This window comes from Takifugu flavidus, chromosome 4 (assembly GCF_003711565.1).
Source record: "Takifugu flavidus isolate HTHZ2018 chromosome 4, ASM371156v2, whole genome shotgun sequence".
Classification (NCBI taxonomy): domain Eukaryota; kingdom Metazoa; phylum Chordata; class Actinopteri; order Tetraodontiformes; family Tetraodontidae; genus Takifugu; species Takifugu flavidus.
In genome coordinates, this window is record NC_079523.1 from 14,429,307 (window position 1) to 14,447,855 (window position 18,549).

Consider the following 18,549-nt stretch of genomic DNA (forward strand, 5'->3'; position numbering starts at 1 on the left):
TATGGCTTTTTTAACATCCTCCATTGTCCAAGTTCTATAGACTAGCATTACAGGTTGGTTTGTTTCAGCATTTGGATTAGCTACTTCAATCATGGGGTACATGTCTTCCATTGGAGGAATGCTCGTTTCACTTAGATTATTCAATTTTGGGACTGCTGGAGTCAGTGCTTGTCCTAATGTCTTTGACCACGCATACCCATGGGGGTGCGCTGAGCGTGTAATTCTAAGTGTATCAGTGGGTGGAGGGTCTAATGCCTGTGGTGTATATGTTGGTGGCAATGCACACGATTCACGAAGGTCAGGATACAAGCCGCCCACCCCTGCTGCTCTCTGTTCTACATCCGCTTCCCCTTTCTCTGCCGACTTATCTGTTGCCTGCTCTGTCTGTCTGTGCGCGCGTCTGCTCACTGCGCCTGTCTCATCATCCTCTTTCCTGTGGAACATTAACTGTTTGTTCTCAACCTCGTCCTTTCCCTCCTTTGCCTCCATTTTCGACTTACTTTGTCCCTTCTCTCTCCTTAACGCTATCTGTAACCAAAACTCAGTATCCTCATAACCGCATTTTTTCATCTTTTTCGGATTACTTTTAGTTCGCTCTTTTATTTCATCTTGTAGGGCTGTTATTTGTTGTGAATTGAGCTGTCCTTTGAACCCATAATCAGTTATCCACTTGTCTAAATACGCGAGTTTCTTTGGATTTTGTCCGTCGATGAATTCATCAATTCATCTCTGGGCCTTTGTTTGCTTTTACTTGTCCCCATTTTTGGAGGATTTAGATTTTTACTTTTAGCTCTACTTTTCTATCTGCTTTTTATTATGATTAATTTTATTATTTTTATTTTATGAGTTAGCCTTATCCTAATTTACCGTTTTTTTTGTTTGTTTGTTTGTTTTTTATTAAGAATTTGGTCCAGTCTTGCACATAGGGTGACCTAAAACTGGGATCTTGATCTCAGTGGGGTGATAATTAATCAAACCGTTGTGGTACTTCTCACTTCAACTCTTTCGAGTGGAGAGTCTTGCCTCTGCATCCACAAGGGCCTTATCACTTACTGTCCCACCGCTTTGGTATGATTGAAAATACCTAGTGGTATTTAACAATCCTTTCACACTCACAATCACTCTTTTGGATGATTTGTCGTGACTTCATTTCTTTTTCACGTGGCCAGGACTCCCTCGCCCTGCCTTGGTACTTCCCTTAGTACTCTTGTTTACCTGCCATTGACTAGTATTCACAGGGTTTGTTTCTCATTGCGTCTCTCAGAGGATTTTCGGGTTCCTCTCTCCCAAAACACTGCCTTAGTGTCTATCGCAATTTTTACATTAAGTCCCCGACAATCATCACACACACACACTTTTGAATTCAAACCATGCTCACCACTGTTGCCTTTTCCTCCTGGAATTCCGTCAACCGTCAGGATCCAATCAGTGAGCTGAAGCCCAGTCCCGGAAAGGGTATCTGAGGTGGCTTTGAGGCAGCCTGCCGTGGCCACAGTCTTTCCTGAGGTTCAGCCTCACCCACTGGACCCTTCAGGTGTGTTGGAATCCGGCTCGAAGGACCAAAATGTTAGGTTCAAACGACCTGAAACACGAGAAAAACAAATGAGGCAAAGACAACAGTTTTGAATTTTACTTGCAGGAGAACGGAGAGATGTGCTCAGTTCCAGATCTCCAACACGTTCTGACGCACACCTCCCCCCATCCTTCCTTTATTGAGATTAGGAGGTCCCTGGTTACAGAAGTCAAATGTGTCTAAGGGAGGGGAAACACAAGATAGCAGGTCCCAAACAAAGCAAAAGACTGTAAATCATAATGGTGAGATTATACGTAGGTCTTCACTGATTTGATTATCTTAGCTCACACACAGCACATTCTTCCATATCAGACACATTAAAAGAACACCTCCTGGGTCATTGTCCGGCCCTAACCCTAACCCAGCTCCTGGGTCAGGCCCTAACCCTAACCCAGCTCCTGGGTCATTGTCAGGCCCTAACCCTAACCCAGCTCCTGGGTCATTGTCAGGCCCTAACCCTAACCCAGCTCCTGGGTCAGGCCCTGCAGCTCTGTCTCCAGTCAAGGTCACTTCCTCACAGCAGCTGCATTTCTGTCGCCCTTGACCAGAGAAGTTTGAGTTGACACATCAAGCATCATGAACATTAAGCATTAGCAAATAATAAGAAACATTAAGTAATGAGATACAATATAACAAGAATAAAGAATATAACAAGGTAAAAGCAAATAAGAGATAACTTTAATATAATGGACCTAACATAATGATTTTGAGCAAGTGTAATATGTCTTTTCCTCCAATAAGAGATCATTTCTTGCCATGATTCCTTTTCCAGTCTGAGTGGCTGCAGGTTATCAGAGATCAGCTGTGACTCTCTGGCCTCGGCGCTGAGGTCCAATCCCTCCCATCTGAGGGTTCTGGACCTGAGCTACAACCAGCTGAAGGATCCTGGAGAAAATTGGTTATTAAATTGGTTGTGGAAATCTGTCCCATGTGAGGATGGTCATCAATGACTAGAAAGGAAGTATCAGTTGTAGATTTGTCTTGTTTTATTTTAGGCTGGCCACAAAACCGCCCAAACATTCAGACCAATCAAAAATGGTTCTTCCTGTCTTTTAAAGATCAGAAGGAAAACTAGAAAACCCAAAAAGAAAGCTGCTGCAGTGTGCCATGCCCCTTCTCTACTGAGAAAAGCCATCCCAAAAAAGAGAAGTGAGCACCCTGTTAAACCTTGGTACCGAAAGCCTGCAGTCATTCTCATCTTAGGTGGCTTCATTCCAGCCAGAAGCCCAAACCTGCCTCCCTCTTAAAGGGGCAGCAGGTCAGTCCAACCACAGAAACCTTCATGAAGATCTGAAGCTTTCAGCATCCACAATTGTTGCACCTCACTTCCATTGGAGTCCAAATCAGAAGTCAACAAGTTGATTCTACACCGATTCTACACAATGCAACCATTTTAAAAAGGTTTCCATCCATACGTTTTCACACATTTTTATATAAATCTGTTTGTTCATCGCCTCCTTCTGTTGTAATGGTCATTAAAGAAAATGACCTTATTTGGGTTTTTCTCCTCACAAATATGACTTTATATGAACGGTGCAATAAATGCAGCTTGCAGTCTAAGACAATATGGAAGTATGTGTATATAATAGTAGTGGAAGTAGCTCATAAAATAATACATTTGCTCTTCTCATCGAATCTTTCTATGTTATTAAAGAAAAACCTGCTCTTAGTCAACAACATCTAAGACATCAACCAAAAATCCTAATTTTCTACAATCTAATATAAAACAGTAGAGAAGAGTCTTTCTGCAGAGACACTGGTGGCAGGAATGCAGAAGTATCACCTGCTCAACTTGGAAGGTGGAGCAGAAACCACCAGCTGAGAAGGTCCTCAGCAAGAGGAAGTGGTGGAGAACCATGAAACTTGCTAAGCTCCACCTCAGCTCCAGAGACGGGCTGAGCTGGAGCTGTGGCACCAGGTATCGCCCAGAAGAGCCTCCAACAAACAAGCTCTTCTCTTGGGAGGAGAGGGCTTTGAATCTCAGCTCAGTGTGCTTGTCTCTAGTAGGTGGCAGCTGCACCTTTTCCTGAGGTCCTTGTTGATGCCCTGAGGGGAATTGATGCTCCTGCAATGTTTTCTGGCAGCATTGAGCTTGCAGTGGGGCAATCAAACACACTGTGGGGGGGCTCTCTTTCCTTCTCTCATCTGGAGAACAAGTGACCAGCTGCCAATCATTGTTGGAGAAATGTGCAGTCAGGGGAACGATGCATCCAGACTATAGCCACCCTTCCAGCATCCAGCAGGGTCTAAAACCTTTGATTTGGTTTCACCAGAGAGTGTAGGGATTGCAGGGTCGCTGCAGCATCGCCCACAAGCTATCAGGAGTGGGTCGCTTTGTCCCAACTCCTGACAAGAGTTGAGTGCTATTGAGAAATGTGGTCTCACAAACTTGGAAGGTATTTTGACCTACACACACTTTACATACGCTGTAGATCTTGTCCAACCGCCCTGAAAGAACCCAAAATAGGAACATACGGCAGATAAGCCGGTGCAGGACCAGAGGTTTGTTGCTTGGAAGCTGTGTTTTGCTCTGGTACATGTTGATTTTTATTTGTCTTCTCTCAAAATAATTGTTATTTTAGCCTAAGTGGCTGCAGTTTATCAGAGACCAGCTGTGATTCTGTGGCCTCAGCTCTGAAGTCCAACCTCTCCCATCTGAGGGTTCTGGACCTGAGCTACAACACGTTGCAGGATTCAGGAGTGAAGCGGCTCTGTTCTGGACTGGAGAGTCCAAACTGTAAACTGGAGAGGCTCAGATCAGTCTTCATTTTTCTACCTATATACCAGCTGCTAAGATGGTGAAGTGAGGCTGTTCTCAATACCGTATTGGCCCGAATATAAGACGACCCTGATTATAAGACGACCCCCTCTTTTTCAAGACTCAAGTTTGAAAAAAGACTTTTTGAACACCAAATTTAATCTTTATACAGAAAATAATTACAGTACATCTGAAACAAATGATTGTATCTTCGACCCACTTTTCTCCAGATTGTCGCTACATTTCTCTATTTTCTGTTATCTCTTCTCTTATTTTCTTCTCTTTTCTTTCTTACCGCTATTTTTTACTTTTCTTCGTGCTACCGCTATTTTTATTTTTCTTCTTCGTGACACGGGTTCGCTTTGGCCTGGGACGTTAAGTTCAGCATTCGCTTTAAATATATCTGGCGCCATCTAGCGTTGTGAATGGGTATAATGTCTAGACCGCGAATGTAAGACGACCCCCACTTTTTCAGTCTTATTTCAACGCAAAAAACACCGTCTTATATTCGGGCCAATACGAACTGCTGTGATGCACGACATTAAAAAAATTCCTTGGAATATCGTGAATTCAGGTCTGACCCAACTAAGAACTAACGTAGGTTTAGTACTGATGCAGATAACATGCAGACCTGCACCGTATAACCTTATCCTGCATTTTTCAGATTAGAATACTGCAGCTTATCAGAGATCAGCTGTGGCTCTCTGGCCTCGGCGCTGAGGTCCAATCCCTCCCATCTCAGAGAACTGGACCTGAGTCAGAACCAGCTACAGGATCCAGGAGTGAAGCTGCTCTGTGGTTTTCTCCAGGATCCAAACTGCCGACTGGAAACTCTGAGGTAAACACCATTCTCAAAAATGTCCATTATTCCATCCGAGGGTCCTCACACTTTCTGAGTGTGTGTGTTGTGCCCAGTTCCTTCAGGAGGGAGGGCCACACGGGGACCACTTATTCATGATAAATTGATTTAAGGACAATGAAAAAGCCGACAGATGGTAACCAAAATTAGACAAAACTAGGTGAGGGTGCCTGGTAGACACCAGCCAACGAGGAGGGAGATGGTGAGGGAGACAGGAAGTCATCTAAGACAGGTTGTGCCTTTAAAGATGAGCCACAGGTGAGATGGATCTCCATGATGAGATGGGAGGGAAAGAGGTGGGAGAACCTGGGAAGAGTGAGGGCCAGAACAATATATATTCTCCTCTGGAACAGTGCAAACCTGAGAGGTTGGAATTGTGGTCATTACATATTACTATCATTTTTTAACCTGTAACTAAATTAAATATTTACAGATCATGGCTTTGATTAACCTTTCAGATGAATACTGGTTTCACTTATAACCTTATAAAAGTTTCCCTTCTGTATTTAGATTAAGGTACTGCAGTTTATCAGAGATCAGCTGTGACTCTCTGGCCTCGGCGCTGAGGTCCAATCCCTCCCATCTCAGAGAACTGGACCTGGGTCAGAACCAGCTGCAGGATTCAGAGCTGAAGCTGCTGTCTGATCTCGTAGAGAATCCACACTATGGGCTGGAGACATTGAGTCAGTAGCTGGTTGTAGCCAGTCAACTCCCGCTCATCTGCTGCATCACTCACTGACCACTGGTGAAGAGCATCTGTGGAAACATCTGCCGTCTACTCCCTCCAGAGAGGAAAAATTCAGTTTTTAAAAAGCGCTGGTGGACTTTCAGGAGATCAGTCGATGGTCGACAAAGCAGAAGCAGCTTCGCCTTGAAGTTAAATTAGTTCCTGGTATCACACAATGCATCTCTATAAAGTTCTAAATGGCTCCTCGGCCACTCTTATGAGCATGGAAACATTCTCTTAATTGTCTCTTCAAATGTCTGTATTATACGTTACTATTTTACATCATGCCTTCAGAATCTTTAGGGTTTAGTATTTACTGTCTCTGTGACATGGAGCATTGGAATATTTCAGCTGCAGCCAGCAAAAACCCATCAGAATGACGGCTATCGGTGGGAACCACAGCTCATTTGACTTTAGTCAGTCTGTTCAATGTTATAGGATTTATTGCAATCTAATAAAAACTATGAATAAATGTGGGAAATAGGAAATAAAAAGAAGCAAAATGACCAAATAAATCTCCCATGAATACTGTAAATTTTAAGATGAGAACCTGCTGCACTGTGCCGTGCCCCTTCTCTATTGAGAAAAGCCCAAGTGTGTCCTTCAGTCACCTCAGACATTCAGCCAGCTTTTAATACCTTTGTTCAAGCCCAGAACGCACTGGATTATTCCCACTGAAGATGGAAAAGCAGCTGGAAAACATGAGTTATTGTTAACTGTACTGGTGTATGACTATAGCGCATTACTGGACCACTATAAACTTGTTGTTTGTGGTTTTTCTTTCTTTGTGGAGATTAACACGTTAAAAATAAATTGCACTGGTTCAGCAGTTGATCTTGTGTTCTTATTTGAACATTTAATGGATTTAATGGTGATATTCTGGAGTCCACAATTTCAGGTGAAGTTACACTGGGGAACAATTTGAAAATATCCTGTTGAAATTATTCTAAATTATTCTGATTAAAAATAAAATTGGCACGCTGATTCCAAAATTACAGTCATTTCCCCCCCAGCCCGTCAAGTTTTGAAAGCTTCTCCTCCAGATAAGCTAATTTCCCCTAATGAGCTGGAGTCAGACTGGCCAGTTGATGACAACTGGATCAGCTCCGTTGGTGCCGTCACCATTAAGAGGTGTGTGCAGCCCCCAAAAGGTCAGAACTGTCAATATCCTATAGGGACACTTTGAACCAGAGGGGATCCTATAGATCAAAAAGTTGACCCAGTTTGATTCCGCACCCAAAAACGAACATCTGTCAGACGAACTCCAGTTGTTTCCCAGTATTTCAGTTCAAACGTGGACCAAATTGTTCTGAAGAGAGGCGCTTGTGCTGGATATGACGCGATCCAACCACGAACACGTGACGTGTAGAGGAAGAAGAAGCGAAAGTGAAAGTTCTCAACTTCGGGCTCCATCTTGAGTGACCGAGCCCTGATGGAAAACCTCTAATATTCAGGTAGCATTTGGTTCTTTCACTGCTGTCGTCTCGAATCAATGTTCCGCTGCGAGATGCGGCTTAATAAGCTGCGTGTGCGCAATGAGCGTGCGCGTTGTTGAAAATGAAGCTCCTCTTCTTGGAATCCTGTCTGAGATGACAGAAGATGATGCTGCATTTGACCCACTTTGATGATGTGATGACGTATTTCTGTTTAGTTTTGAATGCATTCTCATCTTATTTGTTGAATTTAATGTTGAGAACTGACATCTTGAAAGAATTTAGGTTTTCTTGTAAACCATAACCAGATAAAAAAAATGATTTAATTTGTATTTGTGTGCGTCCGTCTGATGCCACCGCACCCAGGAGAAACATTTTTTCCACAACTATTTTATGTTTAACATGGTGTAAACTTTTAAGATGTCCCAAAACTTTTTTCCAATATATATGTGGCCTGTATGATGTACAGGGTGACATCATATAATAGATTTTGATGTGAATGAGCCGACAATACGTCACTGGACAGACCTCTGCTTGTCTTCATGCTGAGAATCATGTTCTTTAATCTTCTTTTCTGTGTCAGCAGACTGTTCCTCCTTAACCATTTAGACTCACATTTAAAAATGAGCGAATGTGTGATGGAAGAGGAAGAGAGAGCAGAGTCCACAGTGTCCAGCTGTGTGTCCATGAAGAGCGACAGGTCCAAAGGGCACCCTTTAAACTTCAGTATTGGACCTCAAGGCTCACCTTTAAAGTAAGGTTTTCTGAACCACATAACTCTGCCTTAGAACATTTCACAACCATACAAAACACCATTTTGTGGGTATTAGCCTCTACTATCGTGAAAAATGAAATTCATCAGGTCCTTAAAATGAAACGGTGCACCAACATGTCAGGCGTTCGCTCCCATTAACTCCCATGTTAATTTTAGTGTGGTAAATCTTTTAAAACCTAAAATTGCTTCTGTTTTTAACTGGTCATTTCTCCTACATGGGTTAACATCATCTCACAAAAATTCCTAGGCATATATTTTAAAGTTTCCCATCAATATCCATCATTGCAGAGTGCTCCAGCTCTCCATTTAGATACGGATGGGTAAGACATGGCAGGTCTGTGCAGCTTGTTCTGCCACACTGTTCCACCACATGTCATGAAAATTCATTAAAAAGTCTATTTATAAGGCTCCTGGTTCTAGTAAACCCATACACAACAATATCAGTCATTTCTAAATGGTTGAAATAAGCTTTTGAATACGCGTGACCTCTGTGCTATTTAATGATCAGTTTCAGAGACCAGACGACTGTATTTGGAGCATAAATGGAGAACTTTTGTTCTATTCTATGAGTTTATATTCCTGATTTGGCACTTTTATTTTTAACATAAATTCACAATGAAGGAAAGCCACTAAACACTTAGATCAAATACACTTTTCTCCAACTAAACGAGCTTGTTAGAACGTAAATAACTTTATATTTTTTGCTCAGTGTTCATTCAATCTTCAGCTGTCAGAGCAAACTGAAAGTAGAAGTGAACGCAGCCTTTCTTAGGCGTTGCTAACGCCCAGTAGACATGTATAACCACTATTCCCATTTTTGACAGGTGTCAGAAACGGTCTGCTTCCATTGGAGATTCCTCCTGTCCCGAGGGTGAAAAGAAACGGAGAACTGAACTGCAGACCGCCGACCTGAACAACAGCGTCTCACGTAAGCTCGTACATTTGTATTTATAAGATACTTTTGGGTCGGAATAAAGGAACAACTTGTGTATTTACTATGTGCAAGAGAAGATCCAGAGAGCACTTGTTTGGTCCCACTGGAACCCCTGGACCCTCTGAAGACCTTCCTAAATGCTTAGACAGTATTTAGCAACATTTAGTCATTCAGTTCTGGAAAGTGTTAAAGAGTTGAAGGCAGGTGACCTTTACAGGACAATGGGTCTGCTGAGTATGATGTGTTTGGAGAAGGTTTGATGTGTTTTTCTAAATATCATCCAGCTTTTACCAGCTGTTTAGTCCAAGCAAACTCTTGGAAGACATGGAAATGGTTGTTATAGACTAAATTAGATTGAAACCCAATGAAATAAAAGAATAGGTGTACATAAGAAGACATAACATTTAAAACTGACAGTAAGATGGGTCATGACCCGACTGTTGCCTCTGTCATTCAAACATGACAGAATATTTTCCAGTTGAGGACATCTGTGTTACTGCTGTAGATGACAATTGTAAAAGGATTTAAAAGATTCTTTGTTTCAGAGGGTGGTGAACTGCAGGAGGTGATAGAAGGACATAAGATGAGTCTGAAGAGAAGATGTGAACATGTGACTGAAGGAACTCATGAAGCAGGAAGTGGAACCCTGCTGAACAAGATCTACACTGAGCTCTACATCACTGAGGGACAAAGTGAGGAGGTGGACACACAACATGAGGTGAGACAGCTTGAGAGAACCTCCAAGAAGAACCTCCAGGACACTCCAATCAAGTGCCAGGACATCTTCAAAGTCTTATCTGAGCAACAGAGACACATCAGAGTGGTTCTGACCAACGGTGTCGCCGGCGTTGGAAAAACCTTCTCAGTGCAGAAGTTCAGTCTGGACTGGGCAGAAGGTTTGGAGAACCAAGACATCAGTCTGGTGCTTCCGCTCTCATGGAGGGAGCTGAACTTGATCAGAGATGAGCAGCACAGTCTTCTCTCACTGCTTCATGTTTTCCATCCAACATTACAGAAGATCAGAGCAGAAGATCTGACTGTCTGGAAACTTCTGTTCATCTTTGATGGCCTGGATGAAAGCAGATTTTCACTGGGTTTCAAGAAGCATCAGGTCATCTCTGATGTCACACAAGTATCGTCCGTTGGCGTGCTCCTGGTGAACCTCATCCAGGGGAACCTGCTTCCCTCAGCTCTCATCTGGATCACCTCCAGACCTGCAGCAGCCTATCAGATTCCTCCCTCGTGTGTTGACAGGATCACAGAAGTACGAGGCTTCACTGACTCCCAGAAGGAGGAGTACTTCAGGAGGAGGTTCAGTGATGAAGATCTGTCCAAGAGAATCATCTCACACATCAAGGCCTCCAGGAGCCTCCACATCATGTGTCTGATCCCAGTTTTCTGCTGGATCACTGCTATAGTTCTGGAGGACATGATGACCAGAGACCAGAGAGGAGAGCTGCCCAAAACCCTGACTGACCTCTACTCACACTTCCTGAGGGTTCAGATAAAGAGGAAGAAGCAGAAGTATGGAGGAAAGCAGAGACCAGAGGAACTGACTGAGGCTGATAAAGAACTCCTTCTGAAGTTGGGTTGGCTGGCGTTTGAACATCTGGAGAAAGGAAACATCATGTTCTACTCAGAAGACCTGGAGCGATGTGGACTGGACGTCTCCGAGGTGTCGGTGTACTCAGGAGTTTGTACAGAGATCTTCAAGAGAGAGAGTGTGATCTCTCAGAAATCAGTCTACTGCTTTGTTCATCTGAGCGTTCAGGAGTTTCTGGCTGCCGTCTACATGTTCCACTGTTACACCAGGAAAGACGCAGCGGTTATATATCAGTTCCTAAAATATTCTAAACCAATCCGCTTTTCCGGGTTTGCTGGGTTGTTAAATAACGATCCAGCCACATCTCTTGATGACTTCCTCAGGAGAGCACTAATGAAATCTCTTGAAAGTGAAAATGGCCACCTGGACTTGTTTGTTCGCTTCCTTCATGGTCTCTCTCTGGAGTCCAATCAGAGGATCTTGGGTGGACTGTTGGATCAGATGGACAGCCACCCAGAAACCATCCAGAAGGTCCTCAACTACCTGAAGGAGGTGAACAGTAATAAAACCTCCCCAGACAGAAGCATCAACATCTTCCACTGTCTGATGGAGATGAAGGATCAATCAGTCCATCAGGAGATCCAAGAGTTCCTGAAGTCAGAGAAGAAATCAGAGAGGAGACTGTCAGAGATCCACTGTTCAGCTCTGGCCTACCTGCTGCAGATGTCAGAGGAGGTCCTGGATGAGCTGAACCTGCACCAGTACAACACCTCAGAGGAGGGACGACATCGCCTGATTCCAGCTGTGAGGAACTGCAGGAAGGCCGTGTAAGTAAAGATTTCTGGGGCCGGACATCGGCGTTTAAATCAAGCAAGTGGATCATGTCAGGTAGCAATACCCCCTCCAGTGGTCATTCCTTCAATTCTTTATCTCCATTGCAGCGTCCATAAATTAAAAACAACAACAATTCATCCAGAAATGTTCAACACTGGCTGGATATAAGTTCAAAGGTCAATCCAGACAAACCAACATAAGGCAGGAATAATAGGAGCCACAAGTTAACTGACTATCATGAAATTACTGTCATGTCATTAAATCACTTTTGTTTGTTTGTATACATCGTATTCTAACGACAGAAAAACACATTTTAATTAATGACACGTGACTATTTTGCTTCATTTGTTCAACATAAAACCAGCCGGCCTCGTTGGTTTAAATGGGTGTTTTAGGTCTTTGTGGCGGTTCCGTTTGGAGCCTTTATGTGACCCACAAAGTTGTTTGAGCCTTTCCACACCCGTTAGGTGGCAACTTCATCACTAGCAACAAAAGGTGCAGTGAAAATGATTTGAAGGGAAACAGGCAGATATAACAGAAGCTGAGGGCAATCGATGCAACCAGAGACTCTGATGTCATCGATCGGATCGCTGAATTAAGACTTGACGCACCATCGTACAAATTGGATGAAATGCAAAATATCCAAAGAGCCGATAGACAGATAAAAAGATGCACGTTTCTTTAAACCATTTGCTATAATCATTTTAAATATTGAGTAATTATGAGCTGTTCTAAAATAAGACAAATGTTGAGAATAATTCAGTTGCATTTCAGATCTGATGGTCGTTCAAACTGTTGCTCTACGGTGTTGAATTTAGCTTTTCCAGGAAATGAGCTACATTTGTGTTGAGGTCGATTCTCAGATAAGTTGATGAGAAATCCCAAAGTTTGACTCACTATTTTTGTTTCATACACAACAGACTGTCTGGTCGTTTTCTTTCAAAGAGTCATTGGGAAGTTGTGGCCTCAGCAATGACGTCAAACCCTTCTCATCTACGGGAGCTGAGCTTAAGAGAGAACCAAAGCCTGACAGATGCTGGAGTAAAGTTACTGTCTTCTGCAATGATGCATCCAAACTGCAGACTGGAGACGCTCAGGTCAGGAGGCCTCTGTTGGTCTTTTCTAAATTTCTTTACATTTTCTGCTTTTCTCTTCATTTTCATATTTAGAAATGTGTTTTTATTTGCCCCATTTATTCCTTTTTACAGGTTGTCACACTGCAGGTTATCAGAGATCAGCTGTGTCTCTCTGGCCTCGGCGCTGAGGTCCAATCCCTCCCATCTGAGGGTTCTGGACCTGAGCTACAACCAGCTGAAGGATCCAGCAGTGAAGCTGCTCTGTGGTTTTCTCCAGGATCCTCTCTGTGAGCTGGAGACTCTCAGGTCAGTCAGAGATGATCCAGTACTTTCCCAGGTGTAACTAGTTAGACAATAAATGTTTCCATGTTTGATCTTTGTTATAAACGTAGTGTTACAGTTCTCAGAAAAAAGACCACACAGGACAGATTTGCAGTATTAAATTGGTTGTGGAAATCTGTCCCATGTGAGGATGGTCATCAATGACTAGAAAGGAAGTATCAGTTGTAGATTTGTCTTGTTTTATTTTAGGCTGGCCACAAAACCGCCCAAACATTCAGACCAATCAAAAATGGTTCTTCCTGTCTTTTAAAGATCAGAAGGAAAACTAGAAAACCCAAAAAGAAAGCTGCTGCAGTGTGCCATGCCCCTTCTCTCCTGAGAAAAGCCATCCCAAAAAAGAGAAAAGCCCAAGTGTGAAGTGAGCACCCTGTTAAACCTTGGTACCGAAAGCCTGCAGTAATTCTCATCTTAGGTGGCTTCATTCCAGCCAGAAGCCCAAACCTGCCTCCCTCTTAAAGGGGCAGCAGGTCAGTCCAACCACAGAAACCTTCATGAAGATCTGAAGCTTTCAGCATCCACAATTGTTGCACCTCACTTCCATTGGAGTCCAAATCAGAAGTCAACAAGTTGATTCTACACCGATTCTACACAATGCCGCCATTTTAAAAAGGTTTCCATGCATAAGTTTTCACACATTTTTATATAAATCTATTTGTTCATCGCCTCCTTCTTTTGTAATGGTCATTAAAGAAAATGACCTTATTGGAGTTTTTCTCCTCACAAATATGACTTTCTATGAACGATGCAATAAATGCAGCTTGCAGTCTAAGACAATATGGAAGTATGTGTATATAATAGTAGTGGAAGTAGCTCATAAAATAATACATTTGCTCTTCTCATCGAATCTTTCTATGTTATTAAAGAAAAACCTGCTCTTAGTCAACAACATCTAAGACATCAACCAACCAAAATCCTAATTTTCTATAATATAATATAAAACAGTAGAGAAGAGTCTTTCTGCAGAGACACTGGTGGCAGGAATGCAGAAGTATCACCTGCTCAACTTGGAAGGTGGAGCAGAAACCACCAGCTGAGAAGGTCCTCAGCGAGAGGAAGTGGTGGAGAACCATGAAACTTGCTAAGCTCCACCTCAGCTCCAGAGACGGGCTGAGCTGGAGCTGTGGCACCAGGTATCGCCCAGAAGAGCCTCCAACAAACAAGCTCTTCTCTTGGGAGGAGAGGGCTTTGAATCTCAGCTCAGTGTGCTTGTCTCTAGTAGGTGGCAGCTGCACCTTTTCCTGAGCTCCTTGTTGATGCCCTGAGGGGAATTGATGCTCCTGCAATGTTTTCTGGCAGCATTGAGCTTGCAGTGGGGCAATCAAACACACTGTGGGGGGGCTCTCTTTCCTTCTCTCATCTGGAGAACAAGTGACACCAGCTGCCAATCATTGTTGGAGAAATGTGCAGTCAGGGGAACGATGTGTCCAGACTATAGCCACCCTTCCAGCATCCAGCAGTGTCTAAAACCTTTGATTTGGTTTCACCAGAGAGTGGAGGGATTGCAGGGTCGCTGCAGCATCGCCCACAAGCTATCAGGAGTGGGTCGCTTTGTCCCAACTCCTGACAAGAGTTGAGTGCTATTGAGAAATGTGGTCTCACAAACTTGGAAGGTATTTTGACCTACACACACTTTACATACGCTGTAGATCTTGTCCAACCGCCCTGAAAGAACCCAAAATAGGAACATACGGCAGATAAGCCGGTGCAGGACCAGAGGTTTGTTGCTTGGAAGCTGTGTTTTGCTCTGGTACATGTTGATTTTTATTTGTCTTCTCTCAAAATAATTGTTATTTTAGCCTAAGTGGCTGCAGTTTATCAGAGACCAGCTGTGATTCTGTGGCCTCAGCTCTGAAGTCCAACCTCTCCCATCTGAGGGTTCTGGACCTGAGCTACAACACGTTGCAGGATTCAGGAGTGAAGCGGCTCTGTTCTGGACTGGAGAGTCCAAACTGTAAGCTGGAGAGGCTCAGGTCAGTCTTCATTTTTCTACCTATATACCAGCTGCTAAGATGGTGAAGTGAGGCTGTTCTCAACACTGCTGTGATGCACCACATTAAAAAAATTCCTTGTAATATCGTGAATTCAGGTCTGACCCAACTAAGAACTAACGTAGGTTTAGTACTGACGCAGATAACATGCAGCCCTGCACCGTATAACCTCATCCTGCATTTTTCAGATTAGAATACTGCAGTTTATCAGAGATCAGCTGTGACTCTCTGGCCTCGGCGCTGAGGTCCAATCCCTCCCATCTCAGAGAACTGGACCTGAGTCAGAACCAGCTGCAGGATTCAGGAGTGAAGCTGCTCTGTGGTTTTCTCCAGGATCCAAACTGCCGACTGGAAACTCTGAGGTAAACACCATTCTCAAAAATGTCCATTATTCCATCCGAGGGTCCTCACACTTTCTGAGTGTGTGTGTTGTGCCCAGTTCCTTCAGGGGGGGGCCACACGGGGACCACTTATTCATGATAAATTGATTTAAGGACAATGAAAAAGCCGACAGATGGTAACCAAAATTAGACAAAACTAGGTGAGGGTGCCTGGTAGACACCAGCCAACGAGGAGGGAGATGGTGAGGGGGACAGGAAGTCATCTAAGACAGGTTGTGCCTTTAAAGATGAGCCACAGGTGAGATGGATCTCCATGATGAGATGGGAGGGAAAGAGGTGGGAGAACCTGGGAAGAGTGAGGGCCAGAACAATATATATTCTCCTCTGGAACAGTGCAAACCTGAGAGGTTGGAATTGTGGTAATTACATATTACTATCATTTTTTAACCTGTAACTAAATTAATTATTTACGGATCATGCCTTTGATTAACCTTTCAAATGAATACTGGTTTCACTTATAACCTTATAAAACTTTCCCTTCTTTATTTAGATTATGGAACTGCAGTTTATCAAAGATCAGCTGTGACTCTCTGGCCTCGGCGCTGAGGTCCAATCCCTCCCATCTCAGAGAACTGGACCTCAGCCTCAACAATCTGCAGGGTTCAGGAGTGAAGCTGCTGTCTGATCTCGTAGAGAATCCACACTATGGGCTGAAGACATTGAGACGGTAGCAGGTTGAAGCCAGTCAACTCCCGCTCATCTGCTGCATCACTCACTGACCACTGGTGAAGAGCATCTGTGGAAACATCTGCCGTCTACTCCCTCCATAGATGAAAAATTCAGTTTTTAAAAAGCGCTGGTGGACTTTCAGGAGATCAGTCGATGGTCGACAAAGCAGAAGCAGCTTCGCCTTGAAGTTAAATTAGTTCCTGGTATCACACAATGCATCTTTATAAAGTTCTAAATGGCTCCTCGGCCACTCTTATCAAAATCAAATCAAATCAATCTTTATTTATATGGCACTTTTCATACGCTAGGTAGCACAAAGTGCCTCACAAAGGATAAAAACAGCAAAGAGAACAACAGAATTAAGAAAAGGACAGACACACACACATGCATACAACACACTTACACACACACCCCACACACATAAACAAGCTGAGGCAAGCTGAGACATGGCTGGGCACCGAGACCTGAGGCGAAGGAGACGCCACCTTTGGAGGCCCACCAGGCCGAGGGAGGTCACGGTCCGCGACCACAGGTGGTACCGCCACAAAGACCACCCCGACCCGGACAGTCCGGAGGCTCCACACCAAAGCACAGAGCCCCCTAACCACCCAGTCCAGGGTCTACAATGGGACAGCACCCCCAGCGGTAGACCGGAAACATCTCCCAGCCTGGCAGGCCCCCATGAGGAAACACCATGAGGAGACACTGGAGCTAAAAACTGAAGGACTAAAACAGTAAATGGGATAAAAGGTATAAAAGCTAAAAGCTGAGGAACTAAGAATTGGAGCAGTAAAACAGTACTAAGACTACAACAGACTAAAACAGTAAATGGGATAAAAGGTGTAAAGACTAAAAACTGGGAATAAGAACTGAGGGAGTAAAACAGTAAAAGTGTCAAGTAAAATAAGGATAAGACATAAATTTAAAATAATCAGAAAATCAATTAAAGGCTTGATTAAAAAGGTGTGTCTTGAGCCTCTTTTTAAAAATCTCAACAGTCTCTGCGGCCCTGAGGTTCTCCGGCAGGCTGTTCCACAGTCGGGGACCATAATAACTGAAGGCCGCTTCCCCGTGCGTTTTAGTGCTTACATGTGGAATGGTTAAAAGGCCGGTGTCGGAGGACCTCAGAGTCCGCGAGGGATGATAGAATAAAAGCAGGTCGGATAAATAAGTCGGCCAAGACCATTAAGACATTTAAAAACTAATAGAAGAACCTTAAAATCGATCCTGAAACGCACGGGTAGCCAATGCAGCGATTCTAAAACTGGTGTGATGTGCTCCCGGCCTCTGGTCCTCGTCAGCACTCGTGCAGCTGAGTTTTGTAGTAATTGTAGGTTTGTGATGCTCTTTTTTGGAAGACCAGAGAGCAGGGCATTACAATAATCTAAACGACAGGAGATAAAAGCGTGCATCAGCACCTCCGTGCTGGCCTGAGAGAGAAACGGGCGGACTCTGGCTATATTCTTCAGGTGGTAAAAACCTACCTTGGTTATGTTTTTGATGTGTGGAATAAAACTAAGCTCAGAGTCAAAGATCACACCCAGATTTTTTACAGATTGAGATGGCTTAAAATCCTTCAATTTTGGAAAAAGTTTCTCTCTCTGACCTTCAGGACCAATAACTAAGGCTTCTGTTTTGTCCTGGTTGAGCTGTAGGAAGTTTTCTGCCATCCATGACTGGATATCTAAAATACAGTTAAAAAGGGCATCAACTGGCCCTGTGTCATCAGGAGCCACGGCGATGTACAGTTGCGTATCGTCAGCATAGCTGTGGAAGCTGATGCCGTGGCTCCTGATGACATCCCCAAGAGGAAGCATGTAAAGATTAAAAAGGTTGGACCTAAAATTGACCCTTGGGGAACCCCACACTTTGTCTCATGGATTCTCGAGGAACATGTATCCATACTTACAAAGAAGCTTCGATCACTAAGGTAGGAGGTGAACCAGTTAAGAACAGTACCAGAGAGGCCGACCAGGTTCTTCAGTCTATTCAATAAAATATGGTGGTCTACTGTATCAAAAGCGGCGGTCAGATCCAGTAGAACCAACACCGTGAGCTTTTTGTTGTCTAGGTTACACCTGATGTCATTTAAAATCTTTAAAAGGGCTGTCTCTGTACTGTGGTTCATCCTAAAACCAGACTGATGCCTCTCTAAAATATCATTTGAGTTTAAAAAATCATTTACTTGGTTAAAAACAAGTTTTTCTAAAATTTTACTTAAAAATGGTAGGTTGGATACTGGCCGATAGTTATTTAAAACGCTGGGGTCTAGATTGCTCTTCTTCAGAAGGGGCTTCACCACCGCCGTTTTAAAGGAGGTGGGGAAGACACCTGTCTGAAGAGAGCAATTCACCATGTATAAGAGATGTTCCTCAAAGAATCCATAAAATGTTTTGAAAAACGGTGTGGGAATTGGATCTAAAAGGCAGGTTGTGGGCCTAACTTGGGAGAAAACTCGACCAAGTGTCCTCGCATCAACCAGGACAAAACTCTCCAGTGTCTCCTCAGGTGGAAGCAATGATCCAGGAGTGTTGTTGATTAAAATTTGCTGTGATAAAAGACTGGATCTAATATTATCGATTTTACTCCTGAAGTGGTCTGCAAAGGCCTCGCAGAGGGTGTCAGTCGTTGTTGTGG

At 43.6% G+C, this 18,549-nt stretch overlaps 1 protein-coding gene across 23 annotated transcripts in view; it reads left to right on the forward strand.

Annotated features, from left to right (window-relative positions):
• The first annotated feature begins 7,027 nt into the window (after positions 1-7,027).
• The window catches only part of LOC130524710 (NACHT, LRR and PYD domains-containing protein 12-like), a 337,155-nt gene continuing 325,633 nt past the window's right edge, over positions 7,028-18,549 (forward strand). For 12 of the 23 annotated variants that reach the window (XM_057031092.1, XM_057031095.1, XM_057031090.1 and 9 more), the window contains exons 1-7: positions 7,029-7,371; positions 7,937-8,104; positions 8,950-9,053; positions 9,605-11,429; positions 12,357-12,533; positions 12,645-12,818; positions 14,651-14,824. In XM_057031092.1, coding sequence (XP_056887072.1) covers positions 7,974-8,104; positions 8,950-9,053; positions 9,605-11,429; positions 12,357-12,533; positions 12,645-12,818; positions 14,651-14,824 — 2,585 coding nt within the window. In that variant the 5' untranslated portion in view covers positions 7,029-7,371; positions 7,937-7,973. Of the gene's footprint in view, positions 7,372-7,936; positions 8,105-8,949; positions 9,054-9,604; positions 11,430-12,356; positions 12,534-12,644; positions 12,819-14,650; positions 14,825-15,030; positions 15,205-15,733; positions 16,170-18,549 lie in introns of those variants that run through there. The other 11 variants (XR_008950191.1, XR_008950194.1, XR_008950193.1 and 8 more) reach the window with 7 other exon arrangements.